Below are 20,687 nucleotides of genomic sequence, written 5' to 3' on the forward strand. Positions count from 1 at the left end.
CTTGAATGCTGCAGTTCAGGTAGGAGAATTTCAGTGCAAGTGTAGCTTGGACATGTTCCACTTTGCATCTGAATGTGACCTCCTTTGCCTAAGGTGCACGGGGGAAGAGGAGCTGAGTAGAAGGACTACTGTATTTGTTTCCCTTTTTTTTCTGTATGAAACAGAGCAGAAACTTGACTCTTCTGCTCTGTTAAGCTCTTCAGCTCTTAACACTTGTACTCTTGTAGCAAGGTTTCATAAGGCACCTCTTCTGCAACAGGGTTTCTCAAGTAGCGTTAGCCAAACCTGATGCTTAGCTAGTTTATTCTATGACAATATAGGCATGCGATATGTGAAATTCATCCAGTATGAGAACAGCTGTTCCAGAGCAGAGGTCTTGAACTTTCAATCCCATGTGACTGTATAATACTGCTGCACTGTTCCTGTCTGCTCCAGGTGACTGGAGGCTATATTGCGTGCGAGGAGAAGTTCCCAATGAAGGAAACTTACTTGAAGTAGCATGTCACTGCAGCAGCCTGCGTTCCCGGACATCCATGATTGTCCTCAATATAAATAAAGCTCTTATCTACCTGTGGCATGGCTGCAAAGCACAATCACACACCAAGGATGTAGGAAGAACAGCAGCCAATAAAATAAAAGAACAGTGAGTGTCTGACCTATATTTTGGAGATGTTTATACAGGCTACCAATTTACTTAAAATAGTCTGCCTCAAATAAAAGTTGAAATAAATAAAGCTGTCCTCTGCGTGCAACTGCAGCATGTGCATGCTTGGTAAGGAGGAGGAATGTTGGGTAGTTGATTCGGTGGAGTGGGGAAAACAAGTGTTCTGCAATCACTTACTTAAGGTCAAATGCACTTATTCTTCCTACAGTACTAATTACAGTTGCAAAAAACTAATCTCTTTCCATTTGGAGGAAGATGCTCAATATCTGAATAGCAAACTAAATCCCAGTTGATAGGAGGATTAGAATCAAGCCTTGTGAATAAGGAAGAGGAAATTAATTTGGGAAAGCATGTGAGGAGGACAGCAGTAGTTACAAAAACAGGCAGTGAGAATCCCTACTGAGACCTCATGTGAGGTCTCCTCCACTCTGGGTATGTGATCAGAAATGGTATGAGAATGGTTGCTGAAACTCTGTATCTTGTTTATTGATAATTTTTGTCATCATTTTCAAAAAGCCTGCGTTGACAGGAAGTGTGCAACAAGCCTATAGGGTGCTTTTGGGTTCTAATAATGCGAGTGGCCAGCGGGTTTGTGTTAGCTCTGTTCGGGGCAGGAAAGCTGGATTCACTCTCTTTCTTTGTGTTTTGTAGATGCCCGCTGGAGGCAGGGCTGCACAGCAGCAGCAAGGTGACGATACATGAATGTGATGAAGGGTCAGAGCCCTTGGGATTCTGGGACGCATTAGGAAGGAGAGATCGAAAGGCCTATGATTGCATGTTGCAAGGTAGACCTGCATTCCTGGATTTGGCACTCACATTTTACTGGTCTACAGTACTGTGAGATTTAATGTAAAGCTTTTGAAGAACTTCTTAGTAGTTGAGATGATCCCTTCAGAGAGATGCTTCCAAAAATCAACTGAGTTAAGCAATACTGTTTTAGAAGGAAAGTGCTGGAAAACGAAGTGTTTCATTTTGTTCTCTCCCCCTTCTGCAGCCCCTCTGTATTCATGCAGCACAGAGCAACAGTTAACACTGTTACCAACACATTTTGCTTCTCTTCTGAAGGGATTTAGGAGGCAGTTCTGCACACATTCTTGTCCATCTTTGCTTTGAAACTGCCAACAAAGGTAGCAGGGGGATTGATTTACCAAGTGGAAAATTTGTCAGCTAAAGAGTAAACTCTGAGATGGGCTTGCTTCTCTTAAGCTGCAAAACAGTCAGTTATGAAATAGCCGATAGTAACTAGCCAGGATCAGATTCAAACTGATGGCAGCCAGCCTTTTAGCTCAAGTTCTTCACAGCTGTTGCTAGTCCCCCAGGACATCTGGGCATCTTTCTTGATTTTTAAAAAAACAGAGAATTTACAGTCACTCTAAAAGTTGATATTTATATTTTTTACATTAATCTCTGGCATTTTCTATTGGAAATCTTCTTAATTTTTATTCTTTAAAGATCCCGGAAAGTTTAATTTCACCCCCCGCCTGTTCAGCCTCAGTAGTTCATCAGGAGAATTCTCAGCCACCGAGTACGTTTACCCTTCAAGAGACCCTGCTGTCATCAATTCCATGCCATTCTTGCAAGAGGACCTTTACACTGCCCCACAGCCAGGTATATGCTTTAAAATACTTAAGTAACAAGAAAACAGATAACTGTATCCTGTATTGGACAGTGATTCAGTAACTGTAACCACTTTTAACTTGATTTATTGCAGGAAAATGCATGTAATGCTTATACAGCATTAAGCAATAACAGTAATTTTTCCATGCTAAAGGTGCTGAGAACTAACCAAACTTACATGTATCCCAAAAGCTTGCTATAAAAATACATTGTTTATATCAGAAAATCTGAGTTCAGCTGGATCAATAACAAAAAGGTATTGGTAAGCTTTGAAATGATCCTGTCCTGATGCTGACAAGCATGTAAGACTGGAGTTGTTTAGGGAATTGAGAACTAAGAAGTGGCTGATTATGGATTTGTTATTTTTTGGCTGTGTAGCACTGTTCCTTGTTGACAATCACCATGAAGTGTACCTGTGGCAAGGCTGGTGGCCAGTGGAAAACAAAATCGCCGGATCAGCTCGAATCAGGTGGGCTACAGACAGGAAATGCGCCATGGAGACAGTGCTCCAGTACTGCAAAGGTAACAGATTGCTGTGCCTGGCTGTTCTGAGTGTGTTGTACCTTTCCATGCCTTACTGTCCCAAGCTGAAAGGTACTCAGGTGCTTCCCCAATGGCATTGATAAACATCAGTGTATTTGAAGATACATTCTCTGCTCTTTCTTAGCAAACCATTTGTGTAGTAATGGCATTGTTCCCAAATTGCCAAGATACTCTGCTGACTCAATTCTCAGAGGAAAGGCTTTATTCCTCTTCTGTGCCCCCACTGTGGGAGAATAGTTCAGACACTAGACCTTAAAAGTGAACTCTGAGAACACAGCCTCTTAAACCTGAATGCTTTCTGTCTAGCCTGTTTTAGATTTCATAAGCTTCTGTGTATCACAAGACTGAATGAAGATAGTTTGCTGATGTAACTGGGTTTTGATTTAGTGGGGGAGGTGGAAGGACTTTGAAAATCGAGAACAAGTCTTACACAGAAACAGGTGGTCATCGGAAATGCACTTCTACAAGACAGTTACTGCTGCTCAGTGTGCAGTGATTCAAGCTGCAATTGATGATCATGGAAGAGTACACTGACCAGATTATTTTTTGCACTAGTAGGGTTTCCTTGAGACACTGTAATGCTTTCCTCTCACTTCATCTAAGGTTATGTGAGGCTGGGAACAGACCTTGCATCTTCTAACGGAGGATGAATAAAGAAAGGTGTGGGGTTACCATCCAGGAAAGAGGGTGTAAGTAACAGCCATGTTCTGTTAGTTCAGAGCAGTGTGAATAAGTCACTAGGACTTAATTGGTGCAAACTGTGCCCTCTTGCAAGGAAAGCCTGATTGCTATGGACCTTCAGACCTCATGATGCCACTGATTTCTTCTGTAGCAAATAAACTTTACAACTGGTGACACAGCTAGTGGTATCTGTCATCTTCTCCCATAGATACTTGTATATTTGAAGAGGGAAAGCGATACCCTTGTTGGATTCCACCCTTACAAGGATAAGCCAGTCTCTCCTTCCCAATCTGCAGGTCGAATAGGAGTAGGAGCAAGTGTTGTGTTTCTACTCAGTTGTCTCATGTCACTGAGGGGAGGTAGTAACACCTGGCACGAGACAGCTGAAAACCAGTACTGGAGACACTGAAACGTGACCTTTATTGGACTGCATTATTGCTCTACACGGTTCATCCTCTGGTGTCCCTGGCACTGCCCTGCCAAACAGCAGCATTTGTTTAGGAATGGGGTGCTAAAGACAGGGCAGTAATTGGAAGAGTCTTTGGCAGTGACTGCTGAATTCCTAAAGAAGAGGCCAGTTACTTGTTCTCCACCACCCCCAGTTTTTACAAGTCCGAAGGAGTGGTAAGATGCTTTTCTTTGAAATCATTTCATACAGTGTGCTTCACAGCAGAAGTGAACGTCAGCTTAGAGGGACAGACCCCCATGCAATGAAGTGCCCAGAGTTGCTCAGCAGGCTAGTGAGAGAGATGGAAGTAAGATCCCTGGTCTCAGTGTTCCTGATGCAGTGCTGTAATCTTCTGGTAATGAAAATCATGTTTTCTGGCCCCAGCAGAGATGGAATCAGATACACATGCTGAGGTTTGGATACTTTTCCAGATTTTTTGAACTTCATCGAGTTTGATGGTGGGAAAAGGGATTAATACCTTCTGCACTGGATTGAATTTGCTGCATCTGAGTTTGATGCGCAGTGGAAAGCTCTTCAGTGACTCCTTATGAATCTGAAGTTTAGCATATGTATCATAGGACAAGTTTTTTTTTGCTGGGTGCTCACTTTTTTACCGCTGGCCATGACTTTGCAGCAGTTGTGGCTTTATCCTCTTTGCCATGGGGTAGTTCTCAAGAGCTTTGGGCTGTGTGGTTGGATAGGCGCAGAGCAAGTTTGTTGCTGTTAAAGACCGATTCTACTTCTACTATTTCTATGCTAAAGCTGATGTGAACTTCTTTAGCAGTTTTTTACTGGGCAAACTATGCTGTTCTGGTGATCTATCACTTTCACAATCTGGGATTCTGTCAACCACTTCAAAATTTCATTGCATCAAGCTGTCAGGGCTGACTAGCTCTTATGTGTTGTTACTTATCAAGGTAGAGAAATTGAATTTCAGGAGATACCAATGCTGCTGCAATTATTTTGACTACCAGAATATAGTTGAGTGATCAGAAGCATTAAAATGCTTTTCTCTTCTTTTTCTCTCTCCATTTCTTCCCTTGTCTATGTCCCTCTCCCTCCTTCCCCCCTCCCCTTATTTTTTTCTTTTTCTGGCTTGCAGTGTTTAACTACATGATGGTATGAAAGAGATTGATTAGCAACTCTGGATATCCCTTGAATATACCTAGCAGTTCTCCTTGTGCATAAATCTTATTTAACTTGTCAAAATGTCTTGAAAGTTTTTCTGTGGTTTTATCTGCTAAATCAGCAGTCTGGAGAGCTGAGCTGCAGACTGCTAGGAAGGGAAGAATCTGGTTTGCCCTTCAGTGATTCTTAGTGAGGAGATCAGCTTGTGCTGCGGGCAGAGTTCATGCAATGAAAATGTTTCTCCACTTACATACAAATTCATCTTACCTGTACTGGAACATTAGCAAATGCCACTCTCCTTTTATTTCTTGGCTGAGTTACTGAGAGTGGAGCAGCGCAACTAGAGCAAATTCACACGTTTTTTAAATGCAAAGTTTTTAAGTGCTTGTTGAATCGTTCATGATAGAATGAACAAATAAACCACAGTGAAAATATGTGAAAGAGAAAGCTTAAAATCAAGTATTCAAATGATAAGTCTCCTGTCTAAATTGTATAGTTAAAGCACTCACATTCTACTACGTTTGTTAGACTACTTCACAGAGCTTTTATCTCTAGTATTCAGAGTTTCATGTGAACATATTCTCTCTAATCAGTTTCCTCCCAACATCTGATTTAAAGCCAAACCTGTAATGTTCAGATTTTGCAAACCTAATGGAACAACAATTTCCAGCCAGGCTCTCCATTTGCATTCAGCACAGGTGTTGCATCAGTTCCCTGGGGTGCTCCTCGGCAATGGGGAGGAGGGGGCTGTGTTCTTTTAGACCCTCCTGCCTGAGAGCCCACATGCATCAAGTGCAGGTAGGGACTACAGTAAAAAACAGTGTCTTCTGTAATGGATTTATATGCTCTGAAGGAAATCTTAATGCATTAAAGATGCTCTGAGATCGGATATAGGGAATAACAGAATTTTGCAAGAAGCAGTTTTTGGGAAAGCTACAGCCCTCAGAAGTGAGGTGGTGTCATGTTGCTCTGTTAGTTTCACCTGATTCTGGACTCTGCAACATCTTCAGCTTTTCCATTGCCTATTTGGAAAAAAAAATTTGATTAGACTGAGTTGTTTGAATCCAAGTAAGATGAAGGTACAATATTTTTTTGGATGATAACTCCTCCCAGTCCCTGACTGCCTGTCTACATCTTTCCAATAATATTTGGAGTTTATCAGCGCTTTTGAATCCTTGGGGAATGAAATCACTCAACCAATAGGGCCTTTTTTCACCAGTACTTAGCATAATGACTTTAACCACTTAATCTGATAAGGCATCACTCCTAGGCAGGGTTATGTCCATGTCCTGTGCAGTGTGCACAGATACATGCTTTAAAGAAGCGGGACTGTCTTGAAAATCATCAGTCATTACCATCCAGCTATTGCAATACCTCTGTTAACTTTCAGATCCCATTCCTTTGAATTTGTAATAACAAAATGATTGTGTTAGACCTCAGTACCCCGAGGTAAGAACAGTTTAAACATTCTCACTTAAGCCTCCAAGCTTAAGCTTTATTTGCTGCTGGCAGGACACTTCTGCTGAGCATACCAGAAGGTTTCATTTACCTGAATTTGGCTAATTTCAGACCATCGCACTCTGCTTACTCTATTCTAACCCTGTTTTTGTAAGATAAGAAATACATTGGGTTAGGAAGTAACTGTGGGGGATTTTCAGCATACATGGTTTGATCTTTGTGGTCAGATACAGTAAAAGGCAGATTAAAGAATACTGAAAAACATGTTAAAAGGTGCCATACTACATTAAAAAAAATGCTGGTGAAATTTATTCCTACTGCCTTAAATTACTTCAGCTTTTCAGGAACCATCAATTAAACATGCTTATGAGGTAGCTTTGGATAGTGGGTGACATTGCAAAATATGGTACCATTTGTGATTTCTCTCTTTTTTTTGTATTTTGACTATTTTTAGGAAAAAATGTAAAGAAGCCCCCAAAATCCTATCTAATTCATGCTGGCCTAGAGCCTCTGACCTTCACTAATATGTTCCCAAGCTGGGAACACAGGGAAGACATCGCAGAGATCACAGAAATGGTAAATCTTTTCATTGAACATACGGTTTCCTATTGCTAGTAATTGTGTCATGTTGTCAGTAACATTGCTTGTTTGTGCTGTCAAGCCCCAAAATCCAGAGGATGAACTTACAAAGTACAGTTCAGGAGTCTGCACAGGAAAAAAATAACAACATAGCTAAATTCTGACTGGGAGTGTGGATATTCTTGGTTGTTCTTTCATGTAACTTCTCATATTATTTTTTGTTAAAACGGGACAAAAGTGTTATCTTAGAAAGAGATGCACTAGAGTTTAGCAGAACAACTGTTTCCATCACGTGAAACAGGCAGCAACGTGCAGTTCTGGTCTGTCCTCCAGGCTCAAGTGCAGGGGAGCAAAATGCCCCGCAAAGGATCAGCTGGCTCCAAGAGCTCCAGCATTGACTTCCCCACCTGGGAAGCGGAATCACAGCCAAATGACACATGACTGCTTTAAAAGCCTTCAGTGAAGGGGCATCTGAGGGCAAATGACATTTTCTGCTTTGTAAGTCTTCTGCAGCCATCCCTAGTGGAAAATGCTGGCTTCATGACTAAACACAGAATTCAGCCTGTGTATTTTGAGAATACAGGATGTCCTTCTGCTAAGTGCGGATCTTTTTTTAGCCATGAAATTGTTGTAGGGCAGGGCTGTTCGCCTGTGTGCAGACCTGGATGTGTAGCTTTGTGCTCCGTGGGCCAGGCAGTGCAGGTTGATCCCATGCCATCTGCAGACTGCAATGGGAGCCATTGGTGGTTTCAGCATTGTGATCCTATTCTCTGTTTTCCTTTTCTCCCTACAGGATGCTGACGTTTCCAATCAGATAATCCTTGTAGAGGACGTGCTAGCCAAGCTGTGTAAAACGGTGTATCCACTAGCAGATCTCTTAGCTAGGCCTCTACCTGAGGGAGTTGATCCACTGAAGCTTGAAATTTACCTTTCAGATGAGGACTTTGAGGTAAGGAGAGAATAGGTGCACTGTTACTGTGTGCATGCCTGTGAATTCATTTGACAGTTTTGCTACTTGTAAGTGTTTTTACTAATGGCATATCCTTTCATTTTAAATGCAGGTTGCATTAGAGATGACAAGAGAAGAGTACAGTGCACTGCCATCTTGGAAGCAGGTTAATCTGAAGAAGGCAAAAGGACTTTTCTAAGATGTGTTTATTGGTGTGACCGCTAAACGGATGTCTGTTTTCACTTTCTATGCCCTTTAGAAGAATTGTACCCCACATTTACAGAATAAATAGAAATAATCTGAAGTTATTAGTGACTACCTATTTGGAGGTGCGTAATATTATAAAAGGCCAAGAGAACTCTTTGGAAATGGAATTCAATTTTTACTCTTAAAGGTGATGTGTTTAAGCTCTGCTCTCCTATGCACTTAAACAGTAGTTTCTTGAGCTACTGCTGCAGGTGTCCTTTGGCTATACACAATACTTGCCATTTTTGTTTTTGAAGAAGTTCTCTTTGTAAAGTGTTATTTTGTTAGTTTGTGGATTACAAAGAATTTATATTTATATAAACACATAGAACAAGTATGTATTTAACAATGCAATATATATTCACTTTCAAGACTTCCATGTCAAAACTACAGAAAAGTAGCTGGATGGCAGTTGCTTGTACTGAATTAGCTATACCACCAATATGTATCTCCTACGCATTCTGAAAAGTTTCTCTTTGCAATAGTTAATGAATTGTTCTCAGTGCTGCTTCAGGTGCTAAACTGAACAAAGCGTTTGTATTTATAGCATGGATTTCTTGAGAAACTATGCGAATCAACCTTTATACTTTATTATCCAAAAATGTATAGTGCCTTGGTTTTTGTGTACAGTTTATATAAAAAAAAAAAGATTGGTCTGCATTTTGAAGATGGCTTCGAATGGTCTCCTATGTTACTTTTATAATAGTAGAAATAAAAACATCTCAGTTTCTAATACTTGTTGTAAACATTAAACATGTCTTTTGTGATATAAGAACCAAAAGTAAAAGCTTCTGAATAAACTCTTAGCGATGCTCTGACTTGTCATTATTTTATACTGTAATCTATACTAAGTCATTGGAACCTTCCATAACATGGTATTTTATCAAAATATTTTAACCTTGGATATCTGCGGGTGTTGTACAGAGTTATCATTTAAGAAGAAGATAATGTAGGAAAAAAAATGAATGTATGAGATAAAATTAGGTTGTGCAACAATTTAATGCTGAACGTTGGAACGGTCACACAACTTCTGTATCCTTTGAGTTGCCCTGTTTTATACATGAAACCAAAATTATTATGCTGGTTCTCAAACTTTGAAAAATCTTTTCAACCTTTGTGCTATTGGGAGTAAAACTTGTCTTGCAAATGAGTATGGCATCGTGTCCATTTTTTCAATAAGCACCGGAGTCAAAATCTTTTTCATTCAGCTAATTAGGACATTGAATAGAGTAATTGAGTAAAAATTTGCTATTGTTTGAAATGTTTTTCAGGTATTTGGCATTTCTACTAACAACTTGTGTGGTTCCCCTCTGGTAGCCTAGTGGATATCACATTTTCATTCCTGCCAGCGTAAGTTTCCTTCTGCCGTGCAGAGCTCCTCCTGCCTAGGTAAAAAGTGATCACCTGCAGTGGTGCCTGTTGCTGCTCTTGTCATTCTCCTAGGCCCAAGGAAATAAAGGTAGGATCTTTGAATGTGTGAGGTGTAGATTTCATCAAGATCTGCAGTAAATATTGCTCCATAGTTAAAATTAATCTTGTTTTGACAGATCAATTAATAGGTTGTAAGCTGGCCTTTAAGTAAATAAACCAAAAGCCTAGAAATACGCAAGTACTATTCACCTGACCTGAGGTACTACAGGTGAATTTTCAGCACTGATGTATTTCCTTTCATTACTGGTTTCTGTCAAGAACTGAAATGAAGTAACCCAAGAAAAGGGTAGCAACAATATTCAGAGCCAGGATACTTCTTACATAGCCTCCAGCAAAAAGATGTTTAGATGTCTGATAGTTCTCAGAGGTCCTCGGTTATGTCTTCTGCATGGGGGACACTCTTAGTTTGAAAATGCAGGGCTTCATAGCGACAAGTTTATTTTTCAAGCACTGAGAGGTTTCCAAAGTCACTGCTGTATTCATCTAAGTATTTTTGCACCCATATATTTTCCTTTCACCCTGTCTGGTGATAAAATCAAGCAGGAATTAAGTTTTGTTTATTCATGTTCAGTCTGTACTGTGGGGGTAGCAGGTTCCTCTGTTTTGATTTTTCTCTCCAACAGAGAGCTGATTTGCATAGCATGATTGACCTTGTTTTTTCCTCTGGCAGGGTAGTATCATTTATTTTCATTTTTTGAAAACACCGTCAGTCCTCCAAGTGCTGCTGAAGGACAATATTTACCCACCCTTAAAGCCGTTAGAATCTCAGCTAAAAGACAAGACAAGCCGGCACAGGGTCCTGCAGGCAGTGAAACATAGTTCAGTGTTGTCAGCTCTTGGAGTTACCGTAATTTTTACATAATTTGATGTCTCGTGTCTCAGTTTCAGGAACTGGGACACAGAACCCAACTTCCTGCTTAAGTGCTTTGCTCCTAGCGTTGCCTAGGAAAACTTCAAGGTTTTGCAGAAAATAAAATATTTTTATTGTCTTTAATATACTTGTTATTTATCAAAATGCTTTCCCCAAATGTGAAGCTGACAAGAGAAAGCAAGTCAGCGTTAAGGCTTCAGACAAGACTGTGGGTTACGCTTTAATTTTCTGCCACCCTCCCTCTCCACTGTGGGGATGCCATTTATGGCTGGAAATTGGAAAGGGCCATTAAAATCTTCTTGAACTGTTTTTACAGCCCTGCATGGGAAATGCAGCTGAAACAGGTTTTGTCTGGGTAGGGGGAGGGGAGTAGTTTGTTTGCTTGGGTTATCTAGTGTTGTTTGCTTGTTTCAAATAGACCCCCCAAGAACGCACTTAATGTCTAGGGTGAATTCAAAGGCAAAGTATCCAGTATACAGGGACTCTGTATGTGAAAAAGGCAGTACCTTGAACATGGCATTCCGCATTTTCTGTCGATCTCGCAGCTTCCAGGCCTTCAGCCATGATTCTTATCTCCTATGGTTTTAAACTGCTCAATCCTGACTCTTAAAAATATTGCTCTTTGATTACACGAGCATTCCTGCACACGTAAGGATTTGTTAGCAGTGAAATGGGCTGGAAATGTGACTACCCTGGTATGCCAAAACAGCAAATAAAACATTATGTCTGAAAAATCTGCAGCCTGTATGCTTCAGCCAGAAGAGGAGGGAAAATGGAAGGTGGGTAAGGGGATTAAAAACAAAACTAATCTTTAACAGTTGGGGAGAGTTTGTTTCTGTCCGCTGCCGTCCCACCAGTCTCCCAAACAGGTATTTAGCTGAGCAGGAGTTGTGGACCCATTTGCACAACTGGTGAAAGCTGATTCTGAGCTTCTCTGAAAGCCTGTGGCGCTTTCGTGGGAGCGGGGCAGTGGCGGGCTGGTGCAGTGGAGTCTGAACGCTGCAGAGCGCTTTGGGATAGAGGCTGTGGCTGGCTGAGACGTGCTCCCCGCAGGGCAGCATTAACCCTGCTTGACTGGAGTGGCAGGAAGAACAATTTGACCGGTTTCTGCTACTAACTCTCAGTCTGTACTTCCTTTTTGGATCAAGTAGCAGACGAGGAGAACTAGCTCAAATAATAATATTCTCCAAAGTGCCTGCTTTCCACATCGCCTTGTGTGGAAACTAAAGTAGGTTTACAATAACAGGTCGTAGCTGCCCGGCAGTGGGAGAAAGCAGCCTGTATGCCCAAGTCACCACTCAAACATGTGAGGCCCCTGTTCACCTGATGCACTCTCCCAGTATGATGCTGGGAGCCGACAGCTGATGCTGCAGTGAAATCCCTTTTGGGCACAGGTGAGGATCATGCTCAGCCAGCCAGTACTGGCTCTGGGGACGCACGATCCCCTTTGTTTCTCACAGGGCAACAGGACAGGATTGATCATACAAGCCTCAGATGCTGCCATGGGTAGATGAACGCTTCCAACCTTCCTCCTGAGACTGAATGTGTGAATTGATCTTTGATGGGGATGAAGGAGGTTGGGGTGCAGTGCTTGAAATGCCAGGTTGGTTCTCCCTCCTCTGGTCTCGTATTTATATGCCCTGTCAGGTTAATGCTGATTCTATGTTGTTTTCCTGTGATTTGAACAGTGGAGTAAGACGAGCACTGGAAGAACAGCTAATTGTGAGTAACTCCTGTTTCTGCTGCTATCCTGGTGAGTTAGTAGCTGAAACTGCACGAAGAACAGTCTGGAGAGTCAGTGCAGTTTCCTCATTCACGCTGGCTCTGTGGCTAAGTTTTGTTAAAATCTGTGGCTGTGGGGTAGTGTTGTCACAGTGTTAGTTTTTCTCTATCTAATCCAATTATCCTGGTCCTATAATAGTAATACTACTACTACAAAAAAACAGCTAAAATATTATAATAATATTTTTCCCTTCATGTTAAGCCGTAGCATGTGTGCTGTACTGGCTTCTTGCTAGTAGTATTTTTCTGGGCGCTGACTTCCGATCTTGGAGGTGAACAAGTGCAAAACCTCTCCACGGACAGAGGCACGGCCCAAAAACCCGCACAGTAAGTACGGCCAATCCCGGAAAGAAAAGGGTGAAGCAGCAGCTCTTCCTGCGGGCGGGCAGGAGGGCAATCCCGGGGACCGTGCTGGTCAGCCACTGCCCTACCTGTGAGGGAATCCGCTGCTTGCACACATGGTACCTGCCCACAGGGTGATACCTCTCCTCTTCAAAATCAGCGTCTCTAGATTTAGCAAAGGTGCTGGCTGCAAGGCATCCCGCTTGCTCTGTGACTCGCAGGTGGTCTTAAACTCTCCATTTGGCAGCCCTGGGACCTGCTCTGTATCAGGAATGTTTCGTGGGGTATTTTCCAGTTTGTTTTTGTGAGACTTGGGGGTAGATGGGGGGAGTATGCAGCCAAGTGGCAGTATTTCACCAGCCGTGCAGCTGGCCAGCCCTATCTCGTGGGGAGGACAGCCCTCCTCCACGATCCTCTGTGCTCTGGGGCGGCCAGGAGCAGCGTGGACTCGGAGCCAGTCATGTGGGGACTGTTCCTAGAGCTGGAGAGCCACCAAAGAAGCAACTCCAACCAGCCCACAAAGCTGCATGCTCTGGAGCTGAAGCAAAGTAAATCTTTATCTCTGGCTTGTGTTTCTCCTAAGTGCAGCATATTTCAGAGGAACAGTGAAAAAGAGGGAGCGCCATACGCTGTGTACACACCATCATCTTTCCTGCAGCTGGGCTACTTTGCCTTCAGGTGCTCCCTGCCCTTTATTCCTCAGGGAATCGGTGCGATGTGCCCAAGTGCCAATGCAGCAGGCACACAAGATCAGCAGCAGGCACTGCATCTTCACACTCTTTCATGCCAGATCTTGTGCTCTCCGTAAGGATGTGTGGCCCAAGGGGCAAAGATGGCCCCATCCTGTTTCTACAGCCACAGTCCGAAGTAAGGGCGGCCCCATGACTTGAGGTCCACATGCAGTCCTGATGCAGAAAGCACCAATTGCTCTCTTGGCAAGGCCATAAAGTGCCGCTTGTATAAAGCTTTGTAAACCACTCCTGCTTAGTGTAGCCCCTTAGACTAGTACAGGAATATATTTTCACAGCAAGGACCAGACTCTGGACAAATTTCTTACATTCTGTTGCTAAAAGATACAATATTTATGCAAAAGAAACCATTTTGTTTTCTGCTCTCTCATTGCAATAAGGAACCAGGGTATTTGAAGAAAACTTTCCTTTATCTTTTCAAATAGAAGGTAGAGTCGATTGTAGAGATTCATGGTAAAGGTACTGAATGTGCATCTGAAGTCCCTGGCTCTGCTACACGTCTCACACACAGAGTCCAGACCCTGTGCTGGCAAACCCTTGCAGTCATGCATTTCTGCGCTTGTGGCTCTACCAATCCCATCAAGCTGGAAGGGGCTTTGCAGGGCTGTCTAGCCTGGCTGCCTACACCGGCTGCCTACACCACGGCTGCAAACATTACCTAAACCACCCCAAACTTCCGCCCTCTCTTCTGCAGGGACCCACCCGTGGAACTACTCACCAAGTTACTGACCCAGAGAAAAGTCCTAGGGCACATGAATTGCTGGAAGAGCAAGGGGAGGCAGAAGAAAGCAACCTGTAGTGTCCCCATTTTTCATATTTCTAGCTGATACCTGTTCAGCTTCAATTTTACGCTCCCCTAAAGGGTGGCGTTTGCTCAGCCTCCCGCTCTGCAGCCTGTGGGTTCCAGGCTGTGCTAACCAGCACATTCATTTTCCAGTGGCAATTGGTGAGCCCCTTGTGCTGTGATAGCAGCACTCTGATATTTAATCCCTTTAATTTAGAAATATGGTGTATCAACTGGTAACTGTTTATGCGTGGAGCTATTAATTGTCTTTATGCAGCCAGTAAACATACAGGAGCCTTGATACAATTGCTGCTCTTGATAATGGCAACTTGCTGCAGAGAAAGGCACCTGCTTCCTAGCTCCAGATATTGGATGCTGTATATAATAATGTTGTTGAAGTGGTAACACTTTATTATAAGTGCCTCTGTTCGTTCACGCTATATTTTATAAAGTGCTCATGACTTATAGACAGAAAAGTAATTGATTTGGCTTGGTTTATTTGTGGGGGCCCAGGCAATATTTTATCGTTTCTCTTCTTAGGTTTTTTTGAACTTAAATCATTTATGTAAGTAGTTTCCAAGTAAAATCTCAGCTAGTTCTAATGCTTTTTCTTTTTCCAACTCTGACTGCTACCTTCATTTCACTGAAGTCTTACAATTTAAATATGTGGGGGTTTTTTTTAACTATTCTAACTTTCACATTTCAGGAATACGATTGCTGGTGCCTTACTGCTCAGTTGCCGGGGGGGGGGGGGGGGGAGGGGAGGGTATATTTTTCCCCCCAATTCTTTCCAAGTGGTTTATTAGTGATCTGGGAAAGATGATTCTCTATTTCAGAAAAGATTTTCAAAATTTGGCTGCAAGACCAGAAGCAGAACCGTGCTGCATCGTACCACACCACACCAGTGGAATAAATACTAAGGAACGTAGCACACTTCAGAAAAGGAAAACTACCAGAAATAGTCTGAGGTTTTGACTTTATCCAGAAGCCTCTGGTTTACTTTAGTATCAAAATTTCCAGCAAAACAGACTTAATTTTTGCAATGCTTTTTGATTTAGAGCGAGACATGCGTTCTGCCAACACATGACTGCTGGAGCTAAGACTTGCAAGACAGACTTTGCAAAAGCAGATGCAGCGCTCAAGGCTGGGAGTAACGTGAACCACAGAAGGACTGGCCAAAATTACACGGGGCAGCAACAGGAATGAACTTTGAGAGCCCAGAGTCTGAGCAACAGAGGGACAAGTTGGAGCCTTTCAGGAATGACCTGTGAAGATGAGATCCTCTGGAACCACCACTGGTCTTGGTACCAGTTTGGACAGAGTAGATACCACAGAAGAAGATCTACAGGTTGTCCTTAAAATATGTGCGAAGACTCCATAACGTGAGGTCTGCGAGGAGCCCATATTGGTTGGACAAATAAGATTCCACCTTATCCAACACCCCTCACTTGTTGATGTTCATAGATCATAAGACCAAGTGCTAGAAAAATATCTGGTTTTGTATTTGAGGATCTTACCACAGCTGCCTCATTTCTGATGACACAGAACAGGCAGTGGTCTGTGAGAGCCTGGTAGCAGCAGATTCACTTCCACGTTATATGTCTAGAATGAATGGCCCTTATCAGACACAACCGAGCATGGAAGTGGAGCTTCCGGAAACACACTTGCACATGCGGCCCCTTGCTCTGTCCCCTGAGGGATAAAATCACAGAATCATAGAATCATTAAGGTTGGAAAAGACCTCTAAGATCATCGTGTCCAACCGTCAACCCAACACCACCATGCCCACTAAACCATGTCCCTAAGTGCCTCATCCAGACGTCTTTTAAATACTTCCAGGGATGGTGACTCAACCACTTCCCTGGGCAGCCTGTTCCAAGGCCTGACCACTCTTTCAGTAAAGAAATTTCTCCTAATGTCCAATCCAAACCTCCCTTGGCGCAACTTGAGGCCATTTCATCTCATCCTATCGCTTGTTACTTGGCAGAAGAGACCAACACCCACCTCGCTACAACCTCCTTCCAGGTAGTTGTAGAGCGCGATGAGGTCTCCCCTCAGCCTCCTCCTCTCCAGGCTAAACAACCCCAGTTCCCTCAGCCGCTCCTCACAAGACTTGTGCTCCAGGCCCTTCATCAGCTTCATTGCCCTTCTCTGGACACGCTCCAGCACCTCCATGTCCTTCTTGTAGTGAGGGGCCCAAAACTGAACACAGGATTCGAGGTGCGGCCTCACCAGTGCCGAGTACAGGGGCACGATCACCTCCCTGCTCCTGCTGGCCACACTGTTTCTGATACAGGCCAGGAAGCCGTTGGCTTTCTTGGCCACCTGGGCACACTGCCGGCTCATGTTCAGCCGGCTGTCAACCAGCACCCCCAGGTCCTTTTCCTCTGGGCAGCTTTCCAGCCACTCTTCCCCAAGCCTGTAGCGTTGCCTGGGGTTGTTGTGGCCAAAGTGCAGGACCCGGCACTTGGCCTTGTTGAACCTCATACAGTTGGCCTCGGCCCATCGATCCAGCCTGTCCAGGTCCCTCTGCAGAGCCTTCCTACCCTCCAGCAGATCAACACTCCCACCCAACTTGGTGTCATCTGCAAACTTACTGAGGGAGCACTCGATCCCCTCGTCCAGATCGTTGATACAGATATTGAACAGGACCGGCCCCAGTACTGAGCCCTGGGGAACACCGCTCGTGACCGGCCGCCAACTGGATTTAACTCCATTCACCACAACTCTCTGGGCTCGGCCGTCCAGCCAGTTTTTTACCCGGCGAAGAGTACACCTGTCTAGGCCGTGAGCCGCCAGCTTCTCTAGGAGAATGCTGTGGGAGACAGTGTCAAAGGCTTTACTGAAGTCCAGGTAGACCACATCCACAGCCTTTCCCTCATCCACGAGATGGGTCACCTGGTCATAGAAGGAGATCAGGTTGGTCAAGCAGGACCTGCCTTCCATGAACCCGTGCCGGCTGGGCCTGATCCCCTGGTTGTCCCGGACATGGCTCATGAGTGCCCTCAAAACAAACCACTCCATGATCTTCCCTGGCACCGAGGTCAGGCTGACTGGCCTGTAGTTCCCTGGATCCTCCTTCTGGCGCTTCTTGTAGATGGGCGTCACATTGGCAAACCTCCAGTCGTCCGGGACCTCCCCAGTTAACCAGGACTGCTGGTAAATGATGGAGAGTGGCTTGGCAAGCTCCTCCGCCAGCTCCCTCAGCACCCTCGGGTGGATCCCGTCCGGCCCCATAGAATGTGAACGTCCAGGTGGCGTAGCAGGTCGTTAACTTCTTCCTCTTGGATTGTGGGGGGTTTATCCTGCTCGCCGTCCCTGTCTTCCAGCTCAGGGGGCTGAGTACCCTGAGGATAACTGCTCTGACTATTAAAGACTGAGGCAAAGAAGGCATTAAGGACCTCAGCCTTATCCTCATCCTCGGTGGCAACGTTCCCCCCCCATCCAATAAAGGATGGAGATTCTCCTTGGCTTTCTTTTTGTCATTAATATACTTGTAAAAACATTTTTTGTTGTCTCTCACGACAGTGGCCAGGTTGAGTTCTAGCCGGGCTTTTGCCTTTCTAATTTCCTCTCTGTATGACCTAACGAGATCCCTGTACTCTTCCTGAGTTGCCTGCCCCTTCTTCCAAAGGTGGTAAACTCTCCTTTTTTTCCTGAGTCCCAGCCAGAGCTCCTCGTTCAGCCAGGCCGGTCGTCTTCCCTGCCCGTTCTTCTTACAGCACATGGGGACAGCCCGCTCCTGCGCCTTTAAGACTTCCTTCTTGAAGAACGTCCAGCCTCCCTGGACCCCTTTGCCCTTCAGGACTGTCTCCCAAGGGACCCTCTCAACCAGTGTCCTGAGCAGGCCAAAATCTCTTATGGGTTTGTTTCTTCCTGAAGGATATACACCAAACCTTCCCCTTTCTTAGTGAAACTCATTAAGAAAAGTTGGAAAACCCTTAAAGAAGCATTTTCCAACGAAGGGACTGAGCTGTGCATGGGGAGGCAGGCAGAGCCCAGTGAAGGCAGGCAGAGGATGTTTGCTAACAAGAAAGCGCTCCTGGTAGATGGGATAATGATTGAGCCTTCTTGGAAGGGAAGAGACAAGGAAAAAATGTTGGAAAAATGCCAAAACAGAGTGATTAAAATGTTCTTTTCGTTTTATATTAAGAAGTGGCTGAAGGCTGCCAGCCTTGTTTGAATTTAATAGGTGCTTGTCCTTGTTCCATGTTCACGCTGCGTCATGTGAGCCACCGCCATAGGCTCTTGCGAGGGCCGATGACTGGGCAGATGACTGGCTACTGCACTACACAAACACGGCTGGTGAACACTGTGCCTTCTGTTCCCCATCAGTAACGTAGGTAACGCGGGCGCGTCGCCGTGCTCCTGCCCCGTGACCACCTCTGCCGCTGGGCCGGCCAGCCTGCTCACGCTGGACTGCCTCGTGCCCCTTGCTTGCCGTGAGAACATCGTCCCTGTAGAGGCTCACGTCCTTCCTCTGGCTAAACTGAGCTGGACGCAGGCTGGTGTACTGCCTCGGGGGACCTCACCAGGTGCCCTTCATCGGGACAGGCGTTTCAAAATCCCGGGGTGCAGAGGCGAGGCAGGGGACACGAGAGCTGCCCATCCCTGGGGCAGGCCGAGCGCCTCTCACCGCCGCGCCGGGGTTCAGCGTTTGCAGGGCTGAGCAGCCGCTTGCTCGGGCTCGCCGCCCTCAGCCTGCACTTCCCCAGGCGCCCGGCCCACGGCGCCCGGCCCACGGCGCCCGTCATTAACTGCTGGGTGAGCGTGAGGCCACGGCCACAGGAGAACGCGCCTGCGGGACGCGGAGCAGCAGAGCCTCGCTGCCTGGCTGTCACCTCTCCTGCCCTCAGGTGGCTTTGAAGTCCTTCCTTTCAGTGCGGGGCTCAGCCGCCGCCGGCCGGCGTTTATCTGCCGCTGCCTGGTGCCTCGGGCAGGGCGTCCCCCGGGACCCCCGGAGCCGGGGCTGCAGGCCTGGGGGCGCCTGGCCTCGCCCGCTGGCCGGCGGCCCGGGAGAGCCTTCAGGGGCCTCTCCGCAGCTCCCGGCCCTGCCGCGGGAGGCGGTGCTCGGCACCCCGAAAGCCCGCCTCGGCCCCCGCCTCGGCCGCTCGGGGATAAACGCCGCCCGCCCTGCCGCAGGGCCCAGCCCGCTCCGTCCCCGCCGGCTTCGGGCGCCACCGTAGCCCCGCGGGCCGCCGCCATGGAGTCCCGTCGCCGGCAGGTGGCACCGCCGCCGCGCCGCCGCCTGTGCTGCCCGCGGGGCCCGGTCCGCCCGGGGGGCGCGGCCGCCGGCCTGGCGGGCCCGAGGCTGGGCTGCCGGCTCGGCCTGCCCGCGGCGGCAGCGCGGGGCAGCGGAGGGTGACCTCGCTGCAGGCGTTTGCTTTACTCGTTCCAGCCGGCGGGGGCGGGCAGCCTGGTTACCGTTTGCCCCAGCGAAGGCCGTAACATTTCACTCTGCGGCTTCGGATGAGTGTGTTGTGGTCAGGGACGTTAAACGCTGCCCTGCGGAGGGGCTTGTGGCAGGGGTGCAAACCAGGCGGCAGGCTGGGATGCTCCACGGGCAGGCTCGGCCTCAGTGCACAAGAAGTCGGGTACTTGAGGGAGTGAAAACGATCCTGGGGCTCCCGGCTGCTGCTGCCTTCCCAAGCGGTCCTCCGCCCGCGCCTGCTCATCGCTGCTGGCGCTGGGCTTCGGTGCCTGGCTCGCATCCCCAGGCTGGCGGGGTTACAGAGGAGTCCCACGGCCCGACACTGGCCGCCCTGTGCCCGTGGCGCTCCGCTACGGAAGGGCATTACCACGCTGCACAAGCCCCTCATCAAAAGCCTTTAGCAGCTGCATTTCCTCCCTGACATCCCACCCGGGGTGTTAGAGCTGTCCTGACCCAACCCTCTTCCCACGCAGGCGGCGCTAAGCCCAGCTTGGGGACAGCAGCTGTGGTTGACGTGAACCACACTCCTCCATCCAGGAGCACATGAAAAGAGCAAAACCATCCTTTGGCCGTGAGAACAGGAGTGGCCCCTCGGGGACCGTGGCCCAGGGGACAGAGGAGAGGGAGAGGACTGCCCTCCATGCTGACGCTGGCGCTTCAGCAGGGGCAGTTTTGGGGCCAAACGTTTCCCCTGACAGCTGATTATCTAGTAGCCGGTCTAAGGAAGCTAGTGCTGAGGTCCTGTTCCCTGCAGCAGCTCAGGGAATGACTCCCTGGCAGACACGGGCTTGGTTTTGTGGCATACCCTGCTCTGGGATAGGCATGGGGAGCATGGCTGCCCTTTCCCTCTCCCTCGGGACCCAGCAGTTTGGGGCAGCCAGGCTCGATTGTGCACGGAGCATACCCCGAATGCCAGGCGCTAGGGAATTTGCGATGGCTGCGTGTCTGTGGATATGGGTAACGTAAATCCACATCGCTCTCTTC

The 20,687-nt window shown here is 46.6% G+C and overlaps 1 protein-coding gene across 2 annotated transcripts in view; it reads left to right on the forward strand.

Moving 5' to 3' along the window:
* The window catches only part of SVIL (supervillin), a 141,453-nt gene extending 132,334 nt beyond the window's left edge, over positions 1–9,119 (forward strand). For both annotated transcript variants that reach the window (XM_075144001.1, XM_075144002.1), the window contains 7 exons: positions 436–643; positions 1,316–1,449; positions 2,117–2,272; positions 2,660–2,803; positions 6,994–7,115; positions 7,912–8,067; positions 8,180–9,119. In XM_075144001.1, coding sequence (XP_075000102.1) covers positions 436–643; positions 1,316–1,449; positions 2,117–2,272; positions 2,660–2,803; positions 6,994–7,115; positions 7,912–8,067; positions 8,180–8,266 — 1,007 coding nt within the window. In that variant the 3' untranslated portion in view covers positions 8,267–9,119. The remainder of the gene's footprint in view (positions 1–435; positions 644–1,315; positions 1,450–2,116; positions 2,273–2,659; positions 2,804–6,993; positions 7,116–7,911; positions 8,068–8,179) is intronic.
* Positions 9,120–20,687: the final 11,568 nt, after the last annotated feature.

Source organism: Calonectris borealis, chromosome 2, assembly GCF_964195595.1.
Source record: "Calonectris borealis chromosome 2, bCalBor7.hap1.2, whole genome shotgun sequence".
In the NCBI taxonomy this organism is placed as follows: Eukaryota; Metazoa; Chordata; class Aves; order Procellariiformes; family Procellariidae; genus Calonectris; species Calonectris borealis.